Here is a 19,949-nt window from a genome sequence, read left to right on the forward strand (position 1 = left end):
TAGTCAGCCGACTATGTCTATGCCGAGCTCTGATAGATATAGTCAGTCTGATAGTCAGCTGACTATCCTCAGTTGACTATGACTATGCAGAGCCCTGCTCATTATAATTTTCGATCCTTGACTATCATGTTATACGTAAGGACTTGAACCAAGCCCTTAGTCTCTAAACCATGTTAAAGAAACTTTTAACAATTTTCGATTAGTAAAGGGTTCATGATTTCGTTTCGGTTTAGGAAACAAAAAAATGGTTTCCAAAACCGAACCTGCAATGGTAAGACAAATGCCAGGATTTCCTTGGCGATGGAGTTTGTCGGATCAATTTCGTATAGATACCGAGTCGAACGCCCCTTTAATGTTTAAGAAAACAGAAGCCATCTGTTTTTCATGAGCAAAGATTGTCAGAATTTCGGGAGCAAGTAACGCAAGACAATCATTTGTCCCTTTGCCCTTGCGAAAACTGAACTGCGTATCTGATAAAAAGTTATTCGTTTTGACTCATTCGTCTAAACGACGGAGGATCATTTTTTCCAATAACTTACGGATGCAAGATAGCATGGTAATTCATCCGTATGAGTTATGGTGGGACGCTGGTTTATGCGGTTTTTGAATGGATATCACTCTCACCTGTCTCCATTCGTTAGGGATAATATTTTGTTCGATAAACCTATTGAATAGCCTTAACAAATGTTTCTTAGCTACGCTTGGAGGGTTTTTCAAAAGATTAAATTTGATTCCATCAGAATCAGGAGCTGAATTATTGCACGAGATAAATGCAAGGGAGACTTCAATTATCCTACGAGATATGTCTTCTGCAGGGACTGGACAAGTGTTTGTACGAAAAAATATTGATAATGTTTAATAAAACCGAGGAAATCAATGGTTGATTAGCAGAAAAAAATTTCAAAAAATCCATTGCAATAGAAATGCTTGACACTGAGTGAGAGTTTTTGAATAACAGTGACTTTGCATCATAAAAATCAGAAATTATATATACCATGAACACCAGACTGAAAATAAATTCCTTTCATTTTCAAGTTGGTTGAGATGAGAGGTCAGATTTATTCGGCTACAATTTGCGGCCGCATCCAGTGAAATGTGAAAAATGTAGAAGGGGCACATCGTCCTGCAACTTCGTTTTAATGCCGACAATGTCGCACCGTTCCTAACCTTTTTTTTATTTTCCTCCCAACATCTATGTCTAGCCAGCTTTATTTATGGAGTGATAAGGACAAAAACAAGGAGCCTTTCCTGGTTTCATAAATCATAAAACCTACAACAGCAATACTTTTATGTGATTTATGAAGAAGCAAATATCACGTGCCATTAAAAATGAGAATTCATGCGTAAAAATAGCATGGCTTCTCCATTCCCTCCCTCTGTTCTTTGTGTGTCGAGCTTTATGAAATATGTTGGAATGAGTCTCCTGTAAAAATATATGTTTATATATGAATCACTGAATACTCCCAGCGAACAATGGCGCGTTGTTCCTTCAGACAAAAAGGTTAGCGCGGTAGAGTGGAGAAACCCCTATTGACATCAAGAAAAGTTGCACTTGTTCGTTTTTTCTCCTTTTGGTCCAAAATAAAACATTCAGGGTCACGGCAATGCGAATGTGTTCTAATCACGATTTGTTGTTTTTTTTATCCATCCTACAGTATGATGTTCGGTATCGGCACCAAAAAGGCTCGACTACACGTAAACGCTTTCACCAACCTGCTCGGCGAGGATAAAAATGGCTGGGGTTTGTCACACAAGGGTTTGCTGTGGCATGCCGGATCCGCCCGGAACTATACCAAACGCTTCAAGGAGAACCAGGCGACGAAGATTGGTATTCTGTTCGATGGCATCGCTGGCACGCTGACTTACTACAAGGACGAAGTCTGTTTAGGTATCGCGTTCCGGGGGTTGAATGAGGTGAGTTGATCTCGGGGGGAATTTGAACATTTTCTAACTTTGCGGTTGCGGAGGTTGCAAAATTCGATTGATGTAAAATGATATTAAGTTTTCCAGCTAGAAGTGTCTGATTGCAATACGAAACCTTCGATAAATAATTCTTTCTACATTTTTTATGAAAACGATAATTTGAACAGAGAATTATTAGCTTTGTCATTTATTTCCGGTAGTGTGTACAATCAATGAACAAGTAATACGTTCGAATGAATCAGTATAAGAGTTCTAACAACAAATTTTATATGTTCGCTTAAAAATTCCTACTAATGTTTTACTAGTTACATTTTTGAGTATAATTTATCGCGATTGACATGTTTTGAAATAGAAAAAAAAATGGCAGAACATGTTAATCGCGAGATTGATACCAGTATAACATAGGTCTCATAGGCTTGTAATTAAAAGTTTTTGTGAAAAATTGTAATGGGTTGTATCGAAGACACGACGGCAGTTTTCAACGTAGAACTACGGAATTATATTATTTAATATTATTTCATTCATAGGAGTACCTGTAAGTTTCTTCGTTTTTTTCAAAAATTAATGCTTCATTCTGCAAAAGTGGTTACAAATTTAATATTCAAAGTATTGCTCATCGCTAGTCACAACTTTTTCCCATCTTTCTGGCAATTCACGGATCCCTTTGCGGAAATAATCAGCCGGTTCGCGGCTAACCACGAATCGATTTTTGACTTCATCAAAATTGGAGAAGGGCTGGCCAACCAGGCCATGTTGCATCAAGAAAAAACGGTGTTCGACGTCTCGTGGTTTTAATTCATACGGCACCCAATGTCCTATCTTTCGGATCATTCCCATTGCTTTTAAACGACCGTATATGGTTTTCTGAGCTACTCCTGCAAGTTCTTGTTGCGTTCGTGACGGATCTTGATCGAGTAAAGCATCCAATTCTTCATCTTCAAACTTTTTTGGCGGTCCGGAACGTCCTTCTTCTTCCAAGTCAAAATTACCACTTTGAAACCGTGCAAACCACGTCTGACACGTTCGCTCAGTTGGAGCATGGTCACCATAAACTTCCACCAAAATGCGATGACGTTGCGCAGCTTTTTCTTCATATTGAAGTAATGAAGTAACACTCTCGTTGGTACGAAGTTCGACATATTCGAAGTGGTAAAAAACTATGTTGTTTACGCTTCAACTTTTTGACATATACTGAAAAAGACGCGCAATGACAGTAGCTTTCCAACGAATGTCTGGAAATTTGATTCACTGGAATAATAATCAAGTTACGCCATCTGTTGTAAAACCAAAAAAACATACCGGTACACCTCATACTTCAGTAGACTCGACCCATGTATGCGATTCAGAATCGTCGAAAGCTATCAGCACTTTTCGTTGATTTGGTTCCGTCCTCACTTTACGATTGAACTGCACTATCAACTCGCATCAGACTTTCTTCTTCCCACTCAAATATCGATCACAAACTATAAACACGTTTTCTCCTATATTCCGCTTGAGATGTGATCGAACCCCACAACACGCAACATTAACATGTCCCTGTTGAAATTTGAAAGCATACTTCCATGAAAAAAACCTTGTATCTAAAAAAATGCAGTGTACAGGCAAACTTTTTTTCGTACGATTTCCTGTTCTTGCGCGATTTTTTTTGTATGGTATATGAAAAAAAGCATGTTTCACGAAGTTATCGTCCATTTAGTTTTTTCGATGATTATTATGCATTTCAGTGTGAAAAAAAGCATATTTGAGTTTAAACTTCTTAAATCGTTCCCACCCTTCCATCAAATGATTTTGATTTTTAGTAGCAACAAGTTCCGACATGCAACTAAACTCACAACACAGCCACGCGCAGCCGAAAAGGCGTTTGCGTTTGTCCCTTCGCAAAGCAGGGGAACAAAAAGAAATCGAACGATTAACGGCGTGGTATTAAGCTATTTTGATGGAGATTTTTTTTTATGTGATCCCTATCTACCGCACAAAAAAAAAGGGTTTTTTTCAATTCTGTGCCGAACACGAATTTTGTACGAATTTGTACGAAATTTTTTATGCGATTTTTTTGTGCGGTCCCTATCCTCCGCACAAAAAAGCTTTGCCTGTATATCTATATTTCAAATTTTGGATACTCTTCCGCACTAGCACAAAAATTACCTGTATGCACCTTCTTTGTCGTAGCACACTTTGCTATTGGCGATCTAACGTACAAATCTACACCTAGGCGGCGCTGCAGTAAAAGTGATGATGGTTTTAAATTTTGCCATTGGAGCTTATGGAAGGTTTGTAGTTCTTTCCACAAATTACAATGTTATAATCATAAAAGAATATTTGATTGCGATGAGTTTGTAAGAAATTTAATTCTGCGCAATTTTATATATAACATGTTATTTATTTACCTCTTTCAGTAGTGAAAACTATAAAAATGTTGATAATGGTTGAATTAAAGAAGGAAATTCGAGGGCACAATCAAACACAAGTAGAAAAATGCACGATTCCTGCATGTGAGAACTACCTTGGAAAGCCTGGAAGTAAAATATACGTGATTTGTTTTTTGAGTTTTAGGTTACAGTAGCATCATTTTCTTAGTTCAAAAACAAAATCCAGATGTCTCACCGATCGTTTACGTTTTGCGTTAGATCGCCAATAGAGGGCTTCCTCTTTTTGTATCGAGCTGTGTGTATATGTGTGTGAAATCAGCATTAGGCATGAATGATATCGGCTCGTTATGCTGAGCTTGCTAACTCGCTCGCGACTGTGGTTTCCTGCCATTCTATTTTTGTTTTTTGCCTCTAGCCCTGAGAAGGACCTCTGTGGAAAGAAACTCTACTCCATACTCCTTCTTCACCTGTCTTAAGAATGACAAACCACTTCCGTTCGACGGTCTCCGGCAACGTCCACCAAACGAGAAGTGGTGCGGCTTCAAATTGCGAATGTCTTATTTATACCAAATATGATGAAAACGGGCAGAAACGAATCATTAATTTACACTGTTTAAGGATTAGTGAATTGTAATGTATAGCATATCAAACAAAACTTGGAGAATTTCCGATTCCATTGGTGTGCAAACCATCAGAATTCGTTCGCTGTGAAAATAGTTATTAACGTTAGCTCCCTTTGTATCGATGAAAACTGCAGTGTGTGACATCAGCATTGAGAAAGACTATTGTCTGGTAGCTGGAGCGAGACTAAAGGGTGTGTCACATCAAATTGCATCACGGAAAAAACGCTGTAGAAATTTAATTTTTAGGAATTATATCTTCAGCTTTCGCTTATAATCAGATAAGATTGTATAGATCACGTTGGCCATGCTTCACTGTCAATTTTTCGTAAATTTGGAAAAATGTCGTCGAACGAAAAAGAGCGTCGTGAATTAATCTTGCGCACTCATTTCGAGAATCCGGAGTTGTCACATCGGGACATCGGTAAGATGCTGGGAATCGTCCAATCCACGGTCAGCAGAGTACTAAAACGATACTTCGAGAACCTAACCATCGACCGGAAGATGAAGAACGGCAAAAATGGATGCTCCGTCAGTGAAAAAGATCACAAGTGCGTAGTTACGCAGTTTAGACGTGATCCGAGAAGTTCGGTCCGGGATGTGGTCAATAAGCTGAATTTGTCAAGTTCATTCGTCCAGCGGACCAAGCAGCGGGAGGGCCTGCGTACATACAAGGTTCAGAAGGCTCCTAACCGCGACGAAAGGCAAAACATGGTGGGGAAAACGCGAGCCCGGAAGCTGTACACCGAAATGCTGACGAAGCCGCATTGCCTGGTAATGGACGACAAAACCTACTTCAAAGCGGACTTTCGTCAGCTGCCGGGCCTCTTGTTCTTCTCCGCAGAGGACAAATTCAGCGTTCCGGAGGAGATTCAGAAACTATCCAAGTTTGCCAAAAAGTACATGGTGTGGCAAGCGATCTGCTCTTGCGGAAAGCGGAGCGCCCCCTTCGTGATGACCGGCACGGTAAACGGGCAGGTTTACCTTAAGGAGTGCCTACAGAAGCGCTTACTACCACTATTGAAGCAGCACGAGGGCCCGACCATCTTCTGGCCGGATCTCGTTTCGTGCCACTATTCAAAGGACTTGTTGGAGTGGTACGAAGCCAACGGGGTAACCTTCGTGCCAAAGGAAATGAACCCGCTCAACGCGCCGGAGCTTCGCCCAATAGAGAAATATTGGGCGATTATGAAGCAGGCCCTCCGGAAGAACCCAAAAGTTGTCAAATCGGAGGCGGACTTCAAGAGATAATGGATTTCTGTTAAAAAAACTACAACCTGACGTTGTACAGAACCTTATGGACGGGGTAAAGAGGAAGGTGCGAGCATACGGGCTTGGGCTCGAAGTATGAATAAAAAGAAAATGCCAAAAGTTGTTTAATAGTTTTTATTTTACTGTCTAAAATTTTCAAAAGGATCGGTCTACTGGGCGAATTTCTACAGCGTTTTTTCCGTGATGCAATTTGATGTGACACACCCTTTATGACCTGAATAGTTATGATCTTGGTTTGATTTATGAAGACTTTCTAATGTCTCAGTTAGTTCGTATCTAGCCTTGATAAATGTCAATTTGGAAAACTAAACTAATTTCTCGGTCTTGAGAAAAGCCATTTGGAAAGCCTCGCTGCCGTCTGACCGCTAACTGGATTACTGATGAATCGTGAATGCTGTTAAATCGCCAATGATTTGTTCATGTTCAATACATTGAGAACGGGCGTAGCTTAAATTGTAATATATTTTTTTCTTATTGTCCGTAGAATGAACGCTGCATTTGTTATTTCTATTTCATAAAAACGTTTTCTGATTTGGTATTATTACTGAAAGACGTAGTCATACGTAAAAAGAATCAGGTGATAATTTCCTAGATTTTCTTTATACATATAAAATGGTTTTAAATAAAATAACACCAGATGGGCCAATCAGAAGAATCCGGTGGGCAGTGGGCCAGCCGACAGCATGTTGAGTATAGCTCAGGGACTCTCAAACTTTTTTGGGCAAGAGACCCCTTTTCCAGAATGAGAGATGCCATCGACTCCCAAATACTTTGTGAGTAAACTTGATGTCATTTTCTCATCAATAAATAGACATAAAATTCAGAAAATATCAAGTGCAATTAATAATTATTAATACTAGTTTCAACAATAAAACTTTTCACTAAAATATTAGTCATTCTTCACACACGCAAAACAAATTATACAGTATTTCGTCGACCCCTGGAAAACTGATATCGACCCCAAGGGCCGACCACTTTGAGAATCTCTGGTAGAGCTCATTTATAGTCTTTCACTTATTATCTGTACATATTCATATTTTCAACCATATTTCCATCACACCTGCAGCTACATCACCTCTCACCATTTAATATCTTTCAACAATATGGATCAGATGATTTTCGAAAATTTTTAGGAAAGAACCGCAGGGAAAAAAGCGCAAACATTGCTCCAAAAAATATGCTCACGCGGAGAAAAAACCTTATGGATATGAATGCCACATGGAAAAAAGTGTAATGTTTTTCGTTAATCTCGCATTACCACAAATAGATAAATGTCCAAAACAAACAAAAAAACTATAAGTGTGGAAATTTCTTCAGATCACGGTACAATAGTTTCGAATTGCTAGCGGGTCGGCGATCGACTCGGATTGCGGATTGAAAAAATAAATATATAATAAAAATTGCCCTTTTCCCTTGTTTCACCCATGAGGTTTATACTGCGAGAACATTTTTCCAGTAGGCCTTTGAGACATTGCGGTTATTTCCGTTACGCTTATTTAATTTGCGATTTTTTCCGGACACTGGATCAGAGATGTCATATGTCATGTCTTCATTTTTCTCTTTTCTCTGATTGCCATTTGGTCATCCGTGAGCAATGGTTTAGCATGACACTTTCCATGTCCATACGATAAATAAGGCGTGGTGTACGAATAATGTAACGCTTAAAATCTGGGTTTAGGACCCCCTCCCCCCCTTACGTAATGCAATTCCTAATACACAGTAAGTAACGCAATCTCGACACCCCTCTCTTCCGTTACGTGATTTGTGCATGACGCGTAATATCGTACTCCAGAACATCAAGATAGGTTCACCCTGTAATCGATTATACAATATTTTCCAATAGGATGATCGGTCACAAATCGAGACATTTCATACTCTCTTCACGTTTCCAAATGTACCACAAATCAGTCTTAATGTTATGGTCCAATCTACCCATCATGGTTCGATATTTTAGGTTAATGAAAGGAACTATAGGTTGAACACGAAAAAATTCGAACAAATGAAAAAATGCATTTTATGAGTGAAACTTCTAATATTTCACTGAATTATGTTGAGCGTGTATAGTGTCACAGTAGGTATTTGTTGTCAACATCAGAAGTTCACGTTTACATTATGTCGTCACCGGAACAAGGTCTACCAGGTCCTACTAAAAGACCACATCCTTCTTCGCGTGATACTCGATGGCTGCAGCACCTTCCAGTAGACACTACGTTCTGTATATCGCCCCGTTTACGCAAATTCAGAAGAGAAGAACAGCGGCTTCAACATTTCATTCTCGCTGACCGTCAACTACAGAAGGACCTTTTTTCCGGGAACTAGGTGTGGGAGGGATATATATTTGAGGTCATCGCTTACCTCCGTGGTGAGGAACGTAATGTACTTGGTCCCTTACCAGAGTCAAGTAGATCTCGCCATCCATTATTACCACGATTACCACGGATTGTTGCCGTCCAGGGTCAAGTAGATCTCGTCATCAATTATTACCACGATGTCGCACTTCGTCGAAAAGATGTTTTTCACAGCCACCTTCAGCTGTTCAGACACTGCCGTCGCGACACGTTCACTGGTACGCACAAGTCCGTTTGTGAAGTGTGAGTAACGTATGCCAGACCGCCCACCAGCTCACGAAATGGTTTATCAGTTCTCTCCGCTTTAGTTCCTTTCTTCAGTTTCAGGTGGCACTCGATCGGTGTAGAGACCGGTTCGCAATCCTCCATGCAAAAGCGCAGAAGAAGGCTCTCCAAATATCCTCGATGCGAAATCCTCATGAACCGCCTCTCGATGTCTCTCTTAATAAACATACCGAGGAAGCAGCTCACCTCTACAAGATCCGACGTACCAAATTTCTTCTTGAAACAGCTCTTGATCACGGAAATCGCTTTCACATCACGTCCAACGATGAGAAGTCAACAACGTAGAGGACGAGGATCATTCGTTCACCTTTCACTATTCACACATACAGGCACTGATCGTTTTCACTGCGCTTGAAACCCAGTCTAGTAACGAACATGTGGAACCGTTCGTTCCACATGCGTGGAGCTTGCTTCAGTCCGTATTAGGCACGGTTCAGACGGCACACAAGCTTCTTCGATCCTATGGTCAAACCCTCGGGTGAAACCACAAAAATTTCTTCTTGAAGTGTTCCGTTAAGCATCACCGTTTTCACGTCGAGCTGGTGAACTTGTAAACGCTCCTGCCAAACTGGATACCATCCTCAAGGTATCTAGTTTGGCAATTGGGGCATGAGTCTCAGCCTAATCGTAGCCGTAGCACTGAGTAAAGCCGTGAGCCACAAGCCTAGCCTTATATCTGTCAGGAGCTTCACCCTCATCCTTCTTCACTTTGAAGACCCACTTGCAAGTAATGGGCTTTTGTCCTGCGGGCAACTCGCACAAGGTCCAAGCCGCATTTCACAAGTCCCAGTCTTCACGCTTCCGCATCTCCATTAAAGAATCCGGATAGTTCTCCATGTAGATAATAGCGCTCAAAGGCCACGCAGTATATTTCATCTCTTATGGCGGGTTTACATTAGGGAGATCTATAGCTATAGATGGATTTATTCACGTGAAAATAGGTGTAAACGGGTGAGAATAAATATGATGCACTTATTGGAGGTATATATAACTTGAATAAATTCAGCATATGTAAACGCTGGTGAATTTCTCACTGGTGAGAAATCACTAAAGTTGCATGCAGTTCTACTTCAGGTGAATAAATTCACCTAAGATATGAATATATTCATTATAGAAGTTCACGCTAGTGTAAACGGTTGATGCGATTTCTATAAATCTCATCATATTTCTTCACATGAATATATCACTAGTCTAAACCCACCCTTAATCACTCTGCCAAGCCGGAGGAGCACACTTCCGAACGCTGCCACTCTATTTCTGGTACGGCCTGCTGGTTAACCCCTGCTGTACTGTCATTTCCATGAACGCTTTCGCCACAATCCATGAATTCGTCGATAGTACCGTTCATTTCAGGTAGTTCTTTCGTCTCTGCTACTGATTCCGGTTCAACTTCAGCTTCTTCAGCTCCTTCCTGCGCTCGCTCTTCATCCGATTCATTGTCGGACTCCGGCCTCATGCGGATCACGTCTTTCGCTGCTCCTTTTAAATGAAACTGCCCGTTCGTATTATGCTCCATGATCATGTGTGCACCACAGGTATCGTCGACGATGACATCTCTGGCGGCAATGACTTTGCCACTCTTTGGGTCCCAAACTCTGTAGCCGTTGCAATGGTATCCGAGGAAAATTCCTTTCCAAGCCTTCTTGTCTAGCTTCTTTCGGTGCTCTTGGGGTATGTGGCAGTACGCAGAGCTTCCCCAGACTCTCATCCTCGAAACATCAGGTTTTCTACCCTCCCAAAGTTCATAGGGTGTCTTACCTTCGATGATCGCACTTGCTGGGTATAGCCCAGCCCTTTTCCTCCAGGGGCGGTTCATCCGCTCGGACACACCATTTTGTTCAAGTGTGTATGGAATAGTACACTGCTTCTCCATACCCTTCTGTTTATAGTACTTATCGAACTCGGTACTACGGTACTCACCGTCGTTGTCACACACCCCTCGCGAAATGCCAACACCGAATTTGGTAGTAGCCATTGTTTCGTACAGTTTGAAATATCCAAACACTTCGTCCTTCGACCGCATGGTATTCACAACCGTAAATCTGCTCCAGTCGTCGATGAAGCTTACATAGTACCGACTTTCATCGTGACCATCAGCGACCATGCCGGCGACGGAATACACACTTTTCTCCGTCACATTCGCACTGCCTTTGTTTTTATTTTCCTTCTTCGTTTCCCTCTCTGGGCAATTCCCAGCTATATGCCCAGGCTTGTGACAAACAAAGAACTACTGACCTTCTTTGGGTTTTCGACAAAAGCTGTCGCCTCGCGGTTAGAGTAAACAACTTCCACACTCAATACCTTGTACTTGATCTCTTCGTCGAGGAGTCGGCATTTGACGAACTTGAGGGTCAAATTCTCTTCCGGCATCATCTCGAGCGCCGTTACCACTGTCGCGTACTTTGACCCCAATGTCAACAGAAAATGGCACACTATAGCAATATTTTCCATCACTGCCCCGGTAGCTTTGTATTTGCGCACAATTCGATCAAATGCAAGAGAGTGATCCCTTAGACTGCCCCCTTCATGACGAAATGTCAACAACTTTTTCTTGAAGTGCAGCTGACTCGCAATGATGCGCAGCCCAAAACATTTTTTCTAAAGCGAGCCAAATTGCTCTCGCAATCCTGCATCTTCTCGACGTAGACCAGAAATTTTACACACTCCACAGAAATGGTGTTAAATCGTATATCCCTGGAGTAAATTAATAGTGGTATGTTAACCCATCTTGTTGAAACCAAAACTCCTTTTCATTAAGGGCACTGAATCGTCGTACACACAAGGTAGTGATCATGGCTCGCTAACGATCACTGTTGACTTGAGGTCAACGATGGCTGGGAATAAGAAATAGTCCGAGTTCTTAATAACGTAGTAACGTGTATTAAAAATTTCCTGGAAGTTTACAATTGGTATAATTGGAGGTTGATCACAATAAATTAACAACAACCTACGTTTAGTGTTTTCTTGATCCCTGCTAATTTGCTTCACTTCTAGTTTGCGCTACGCGCTGTAGGCGTGGAATTTCCACCGAATGGAACGAATGCTGTTTATGAGTTTTCCTGAATTCAATTATACATTTTTAATTTCCAAGTAATTCTTACCTTCTACTTAAGTTTAGAATTCAACTAGCTTTTAGTTCTATGTAACGTTTTCGAATTCTAATTCTAAGGTTATCCTAATGAAAACAATTTAATTAGAATAAATAATAGTACAAAAACACAACGGTGGTGGTATTTACCAAGTAAGTAGATTTAATATAGAGTAACTAGTTCAAATTTTAGGATTAAGTAGAATATTCTGTATAATTCATGTAGCACTTAAGAATTCACATCATCTCAAACTCCTATTCTTTCAATTAATAGTATTCAATTCTATTGTTTTTAACTATTACAAAACGTTTGTCATTCTAACGTTTGACGTTTCTCGTTGTCGGGCGAGTTTTCTGTCGATCCGCTCACATTGTGAGACGCGCCGACCGAGGGGTCGTAACAATCACCATAACCTGTTTTAAAGAAATACGGACCAAAGATTCCACCGGCTCATAAACCGCATCAAACATCGTCACGAACGATGGCTCAAGTCACTGTATTCCCGTAGACGAATGGCTTGACTATAGCTCATCACTAGGTGAGATTTGAAGACGTGTCTCCATTTATTATCGACTTGGGTATCAAAAAGGTGCTAAAAAGAATGGTGACTTTCAAAATAAATTGGTAAACTTTGCAATCTCACGTCACTCGCCGTGCGGAATAGAGGGGAGTATCTGACAATGCGAGTTATGTTGTATGTGGTGCGCAAACCATCCATGGTTGAGGGAATTGATTGCTCTGATAGACGATAATGTCATCCGTAAAATGGACGAAGAGCACTATTAGTTTCTCAAACTGAACCATGGTTCACGCGAAAAATCGGCACAATTTACAAACGTTGTTCAGGCATCAGTTTATTCATGATGAAATGGCAACTTAAACTAAACAAAAAAAAAGTGGCGGCTGTCAAAAATGCGTACATATCTAGTGCGACCAACCTTACAGTTTTATATCCCTATAAAAACATCCATTACATTCCAACAGAGAAGCTTAACGAATATCTGGTATTGAATGAACTCTCAATCTTTTTTTATGAATTCCTTATCTGTTCGTAATATTTGGAAAGCTGCAACTCTGATTGGAAATCGAATGGAATGTCCGTCCAGGGCCCAGGCATCGGGCTCTACGACCTTATCTCACTAGTACACAACCCTGTTCGCTAATATTTCCTTCCAGATCCGCGAGCCGCTGTATCCAATCGTTTGCTCGACGGCCGCTAAAACCGAGATGGTACTCACCGAGATGCGGCGGGATTTTGTGAACCTGCAGGACCGCTGCCGGGCGCTGATCATCAAGTATGCCAAGTCACGCGAGAAGCTCGATCGACTCAATCTTCCCTACTGCATCACCAACTATCTGGCCGAGGCACTGACTGACTGTACCACCCCAGTGACACCACTGGAGCAGCAGCTGATCGATTACTATCTGTTCTAGTCGTGCTCTTCCTTGCCTTGGCGGAAAACGTTCCCCACTTCTTTTTTTCCCCTTTTCTCACATCGGTGGTTGTTATTTTGGTAGCTGAATTCGTTTTTGAACACACTTTTGTCTGTTTATTATTGGTTCAGTTTTCTGTTGATTTTTTCGAAGTCGAACATCATATGGATACAGTAGATGGAGATCATCTACAGGACTAGCTGTGCGTAGTTAAATAATAGTATCATTATTTATAGCATTGTTGACAGAATTATTTTGCATCGGTTGACTGGTAATAATTTGTATGTTTGTTCATTGATTTATTGCAGTTGTGATCGCGGAAGTTGTAAACGGAAAACATCGTCTTTGCTTAACGTTTTCCTTTAGCTTATTTAGCTAAACACTCGAGAAAAATAAACGCAATAAAGTTGCGAAGAAAATCGTTTATTTCGATTTCAAAGTCATGCACATTACCATTGCAGAGGCAAAACTCGTAAGATGCTTCTTTGGTGTGCGTTGATACGAGTGAAATTCTAGTCATGTATGTCAGGAATAGTAAGGTAGATACTTAGGAAACAAGAACATTGTATTCGAAGAAAAATAACGAAGAATATTATTATTTAAAATATATTTTCGAGCATATATGAACTGTGTATAACATGAGGCTATCGTACAGGTAAAAAGCAACACAAAAGACATGCTGTTATCGAAGTGTATAGCAAACAATAGTAGTGGCAAAATCTTGCAGCTCTAGATCAACGTGGCATACTTCTTATGTGTACATATAGGTATATGATAAGTAGGAATGCTATCGCGGAAATGATGTGATTTGAAAGAAACCGGATACAGGCAATGTTCGAAGTGATGGACGAGAGAACAAAAAAGCGGGAAAGATTGTAACTTTTCTTTGGTTCTTCGAACGCGTCAATTCCATCGATAACTAAAGGGCGAAATAGTTGAAATTACTCCTTGGTTGAAGTTCTTAGATTAAAATTGAGTGAATGTGTTAGAAGTGAGTTATTTAGGCGAAACTATTCGGCAATTATGATTAAGTTTCCAAATTTTGGAATCGATTGTTGCCAACACCGTTTACCATGCTACAGCTTGCGATAGATAGAAGTGAAATGAATAATTAAAGTTACTTCAGAAAGTAGAGGTAATGCGCTGTAATATATTGTTAGAATACAAAATGTACCAGGTTCCGAAATATCCTATAGCACTAATCTCCATAGAGAAACACAGCCGAAGTTCTTCTTGTATTACATTTTCATAAAAAAAAACTATCATATTCTAGAGGTTGAGATACCGATATTCCCAATTGACTTGATGTCAAGGAAAATTCTTCGATTACTAGAGAAAGTCGCATATCTTTGTACATGCCACCCATAAAAATAACGGTGTCTATAGTGGTACTCATGCAAGTAGGAGTAGAATTCTAGGGTGGATAACTTCCGATCCTAACGGGAAATGAACATCTGTAAATTCTTGTGGTGCCCCTCGACAAAAGACGAAAAACATTGTGGGTATAAAGACACTGGTCCATCAAGCAACGTTGCATACTTGAAATCTTCAAAAAAAATTAGACGACTTTTTGAAAAGAGCCAAAGTTTTTTTAATTTTCTTACAAAAATTTATAACTCTAATACTATACTACCGTCAACCGTGGGCAAATTGATTACCGGGGTGAGATTGATCAAATGTACAACTGAAAAGAAACTTCAATTTCTAGAGGGATTTTAAAATTAAATTTCAACCTTTTTTTATATGACATGTTCGATCTGGATCTGGAAGTTCTTTTCGTCAACGGTTCCCAACGAATCGCGTGTGAAATTGTATAAAACATAATATGGTTCTGGATAGTATTTCCGTTTCCTTTTTTAAGCATGGTAAAGAAACCTATTTTCAACACATCAAAATGATATTGATAGACGCCAAACATATTAACGTTTGCATTTAAAAAAAGGACTGTTTCGGATGGTGATATAAAAACTAAGACAGAAAATTGAGTTAGATAAATTTCCCATAGAAGGTAATTATTAGCTTACTTGCAAAAAAATCTACACCCCCTTGCCAGCGGCCTTCCGGCAGTTACCCGGAATATTCGCCATGGTGGACGAAAACATGCGTGTAGGCATATTTTTGAGTTCTTTCTTCGTTTTATTCGTCAATTCCTTTTCAGTTTTCGCGACAAAATTGTTGGAGTAGATCTTACGTTTCGGGTTTGCCCAGAAATTCTGGATGGAACGCAGCTGGGGGACGTTGTGCGGGTTTGCCCACTTGGGTACCACATCGATATTCAGCCGCCCCATCTCCTCTAACGACCGCTTTGAGTAGTGGGTCGACGCCAGATCCGTCCAGAACAGCACGTCTTCGCCCTAGTGGTATTTCTTGATGAACGACGCAACTTCCGGCAGGCACTTCGTACTATAAATTTCCCCATTCACGGCCAGCCCGGAGCTAAAGAAGAATGGCTTTGACATCCTCTTCTCGCTGATTGTAGACCCCAGCGACCACACACACACACACAGGGAACTTGGTGTGTGAAATAAACTTCACTTCGGAGCTCACTTGCTTCGTGGGGGAAATAAAATACGGAGTGCCCTGCCAGTCATTGCCATCCGGGGTAAGATAGGTCACCATCACCATCGCCACGTCGCGATTCGCCGGGAAAATCGACTTGACCATCTTATTCAGCCGCTGCCGCTGCGTCATAACCTGCAGCTCCGAGACCAGTGGACTGGACTTCCGCTTCCATGTTCGCTTGGTACTTTTTCACTGTTGGGTCGGTTGCACCGACCTCCCGGCCAAGCGCACGCAGCGATGTCACTTTTCCCTCAATCTTCCTCTTCAACATCCTTTGGAGCTTCAGTAGCTGTCATTCAGGGTCGTCGGCCGTCCAGAACCGGACTTTCTCTCGATGCTCTGATTGTTTTCCGATAGTGCCAAGATGTTGTAGATGCCGGAACGGGCGTATCCGGCGTCCACAAAGTGCCGCACGATGTCCGTTTTCGACGGGACGGGGTACCGTTCTTTGAACGCGCACATCGCTATCACGATTAGAGGCAGTGGCGTCGAGTGTAGCCTTCGCACCCGGGCCCGAAGAGTTGATTTGCACCCCTTCGTTCCGCTAGAAATGTAGAAACATTTGCACCCAAAGAAGAGTCCGTGTCGCACCCGAGCGGAAGAGTCGATTTGCATTCCCAAATTACATTCCCTTTAACATTCCCTTTAAGAGGATTTCGACCATTAGGATAATCTGCATGGTTTCCGGATGAGGAGGCGCAGTGGAAAGATTTGTACCTCTCACGTTAAGGTCATGAGTTCAATTCTCATTGCCGACATTCTTCCGAAATGGAAGTTAAGTGGCGAAACATCAAGATACACCTTTAGGTGCATTCAATCAGAATTTTGTATCCTCAAACTCCTAAATTGTTTTTTTTTAAATAACCGTAGGCAAAGAAATCAGTGAATTTCTGTACTTTTTTTGCATATTACACTACAAAATCATGATTGATCAATTTCATCCCAAAGCAATGGTGTAACATTTTCCGCTTACGGAAATTTTTCATTAAAAATTTTCATAACGTTTTACGGCAATGTTACTGTTTTTAAAAATAATTGAGTATAAATTGAATGAGAAATATCGGAAATATTTACATTTTTTCTGGAAATTGTGATCAATTTGCCCAGGCCGGTACCTAAAAAATTGTGATCAAAGGATAAAATGTAGGAAATTGTTTAAATTTTCATAAAAATGGCATTTTTCTTAATTTACACCGAAAAAAACATTTTTTTTCAAAAATTGTAATTTAATTTTTTAACAAACGTATCTTAATAAAAGTCTCAAAAAATATATATGAATAGCCCTTACAATTTCCAATGAGCATGAGGCACTTTTCAGGGAAAAAAGATTTTCTAGCAACAACTATTTCATGTTTTCTTTGGAAAAATTTCAACTAATCCAAATTTGGTTTGAAGACAAGAGTGAATACACTCTTTCCGATCAAAGTTTCCGATCTCATTAAAATATGAATTTTTGTCAAAGATGTCAACTTTATATCTTTTATAGTCTTTTAGAATATATGGCATTTTTCCATGAAGACTTCTGTATGTGTAATGGTTTACTCGCAAAATTTTTGTGTGGAAATTCTCGCGTTTGATTTTTTTTACATATTTTTTAGAATTTTTGAAAAACAAATTTTTGAGAAAAATGAATTTTAAATTTCAAAATATGTTTTTTTCAATGAGTTTTTAAACAACCTGTTTGATATTTTTTAAAGATAACATGAATAATTTCCTACATTTCATTCTGTAACTAAAATTTTCATGTTTCCTTTGAAAAATTACTACTAATGTTTAACTTGTAACAGTTTTATGTGTAAATTATCATGATTAATATGCTCTGCTAACTTTTTTCTATTCAGAAACATGTCAAACGCGATAATTTACATGAAAAATTTTACGAGTAACACATAGTTTTTTCAGGAGTCTGCATACAAAAATTGCATATATTGCAAAAACTATAAAAGATAGAAAGTTGTCGTCTTCGTCAAAAGTTCAATAAAATTTAACATTTTGTCGAATACACTATATCGCTATCTTGAAAAAAATAGGATAAGTTGTAATTTTTGCGAAGAGAACATGAAGAAGTTGTCATAAATAAATTTCCCCTGCAAAAGTGCCCAACTTTCGATGTATGAATCACTTGATGGAAATTGTAAGGTCTATTGTAAGGTTTTTTAGCTATAATTTTCTGAAAAAAAAGAAAAAAAACTCCAACCTTTTTCAAAAAATTGTCCAATCCTTTCTGAAGATTTCTGGTATGCAAAGTTGCTTAATTGACGAATGCATTTACACCCACAATGTTTCACTACTATCTGAGATGGTGCTGCCAACTCCTAAGACGTCAATATTGGGTTGGCCGTTGATTGAAATCTCCGAAGGAAAAAAATACACCAATTAGCAATAGATTTTATAAATTCAGCCCATTCACTGACATTTGGCATTTTCACACTTCGTGAAACGGCGTTATCGCAAGCCAGAACCCGTAAATGGTCCACTTGGCAGCAAACCAAAATCGATTCCACGACAGAGCACAAATGTAAACTACAATTGGCAAAATTATGAATCAATTCAAAATTTGCTTAGGTTAAGGCTAATGAAAATTAAGGAGTTTGAATTAGAAGGATAATGAAAACCAATCGTGAGGGGATCGCGCTGAAGTATGAAATATGGTTCATCCGGGAAATGGCGAAATACTCATACCACATACACACAGATCTACTCTCTCTGATGTTGCTTAAAATAAGAGCAACCACATCTAGTCACTTGTTCTTATGTTCCTTGCAGAATGCGTGATGCATTCGGTTCATGTCTGTATTTTCAAATTATTATATTTATATATATAATACGCACATTAAATTAGCAGCTGGTTTGATATTAGATATAGCAAAAACAATACACTAATGTTGCTGGAAACCGTGAAAACTCGGTCCAACCTTTGCGTTGGATGTGTGCCATACGAAAAAAAGACAATTAGTTTAGTTTTTCTTTCTCAAAACTCTGTGTCTACCAAGCACCGTGTAAATTACGAACAAAAAACAATTCTTAATTCGATGTCTATCATAATAATACACAGAGAATGATGCTGCGGCGGAACTACTTAAACTGATTAGCAACGTAAGATGATGAACATGCAAATACATGTGAGAACGTTTCGCTTTGCGTAAGGTTAGCGAATCTAGTCATTATTTGATTTTGGACTGATTTTATTTTTCTCTGCGAAACATTTTTTTGGTGAAGAAATGTGGCAACATTTCGGCAGACTTAATTGGGCCGTTGAGTGTGCAATATAACAAGAAAAAATAAGCGTTCGTGAATGCAAGCACTTGAGATAGTGTCACTATGTGGAAAGACTTTTGTAGCTTTAAGTAAACAAATTTACTCTTGTTGGAAAACGAGGAATAATCGGAAGAAAATGATTTCCGAACCGAGTTACTGATGGTTACCCTATGATATATGTAAAAACTTTATAATTGCTATAAAAAAAACAGTATCATCACTATGTAAAATAGAAACATTCAAAGAGGTAAAAACAATGTACAATGAACTGTTGATAATGACATCATACGAACCTTTTGCAGGATGGGCACGAAGCGAGAGAAGTAGGAAACATAGGAAACAGTAAATAATTCAGCAAGTGACTCATAATCTGGTGTTAGGCCTATTTTTTCTACTTTTGATGACACCCCTTACATATCTAATTATTCATACTGTACCAAAAGAACAACATAATTTTAAGTCAACCGTTTCTAGGTTATTTCATATTTCATATATCCAATTGAAGTGTAAACATCTTCAATCCTGTAAACATCACGGGACCAATTTTCGTAGTTTTTTTTTCCCAAAGGAGAATAATGACTTTTGCATAAATTGCGAAAAGAGGTCTCTTAAACGCAATTTTTCAACAGAGTGGCGTCGCACATATCGTGGAACGAGCTAAGAGTTTAACTTCCGTTCCGGCAGAGATTTATTGTCAATGAAATTCTTCCGACTTGCCCCGCTACAAACGTATCTTTGTCCTTGCCATTAAAAATTCAATGGCAAGGACAAATTCGCAAGGAAAGGAGA

General features: G+C 39.6%; 1 protein-coding gene across 1 annotated transcript in view; it reads left to right on the top strand.

Moving 5' to 3' along the window:
- Positions 1-19,529, top strand: part of LOC129775826 (SPRY domain-containing SOCS box protein 3) — a 28,021-nt gene extending 8,492 nt beyond the window's left edge. Inside the window, exons 3-4 of the mRNA XM_055780961.1 lie at positions 1,656-1,914; positions 13,083-19,529. Coding sequence (XP_055636936.1) covers positions 1,656-1,914; positions 13,083-13,340 — 517 coding nt within the window. The 3' untranslated portion in view covers positions 13,341-19,529. The remainder of the gene's footprint in view (positions 1-1,655; positions 1,915-13,082) is intronic.
- Positions 19,530-19,949: the final 420 nt, after the last annotated feature.

Source organism: Toxorhynchites rutilus, chromosome 3 (genome assembly GCF_029784135.1).
Source record: "Toxorhynchites rutilus septentrionalis strain SRP chromosome 3, ASM2978413v1, whole genome shotgun sequence".
In the NCBI taxonomy this organism is placed as follows: Eukaryota; Metazoa; Arthropoda; class Insecta; order Diptera; family Culicidae; genus Toxorhynchites; species Toxorhynchites rutilus.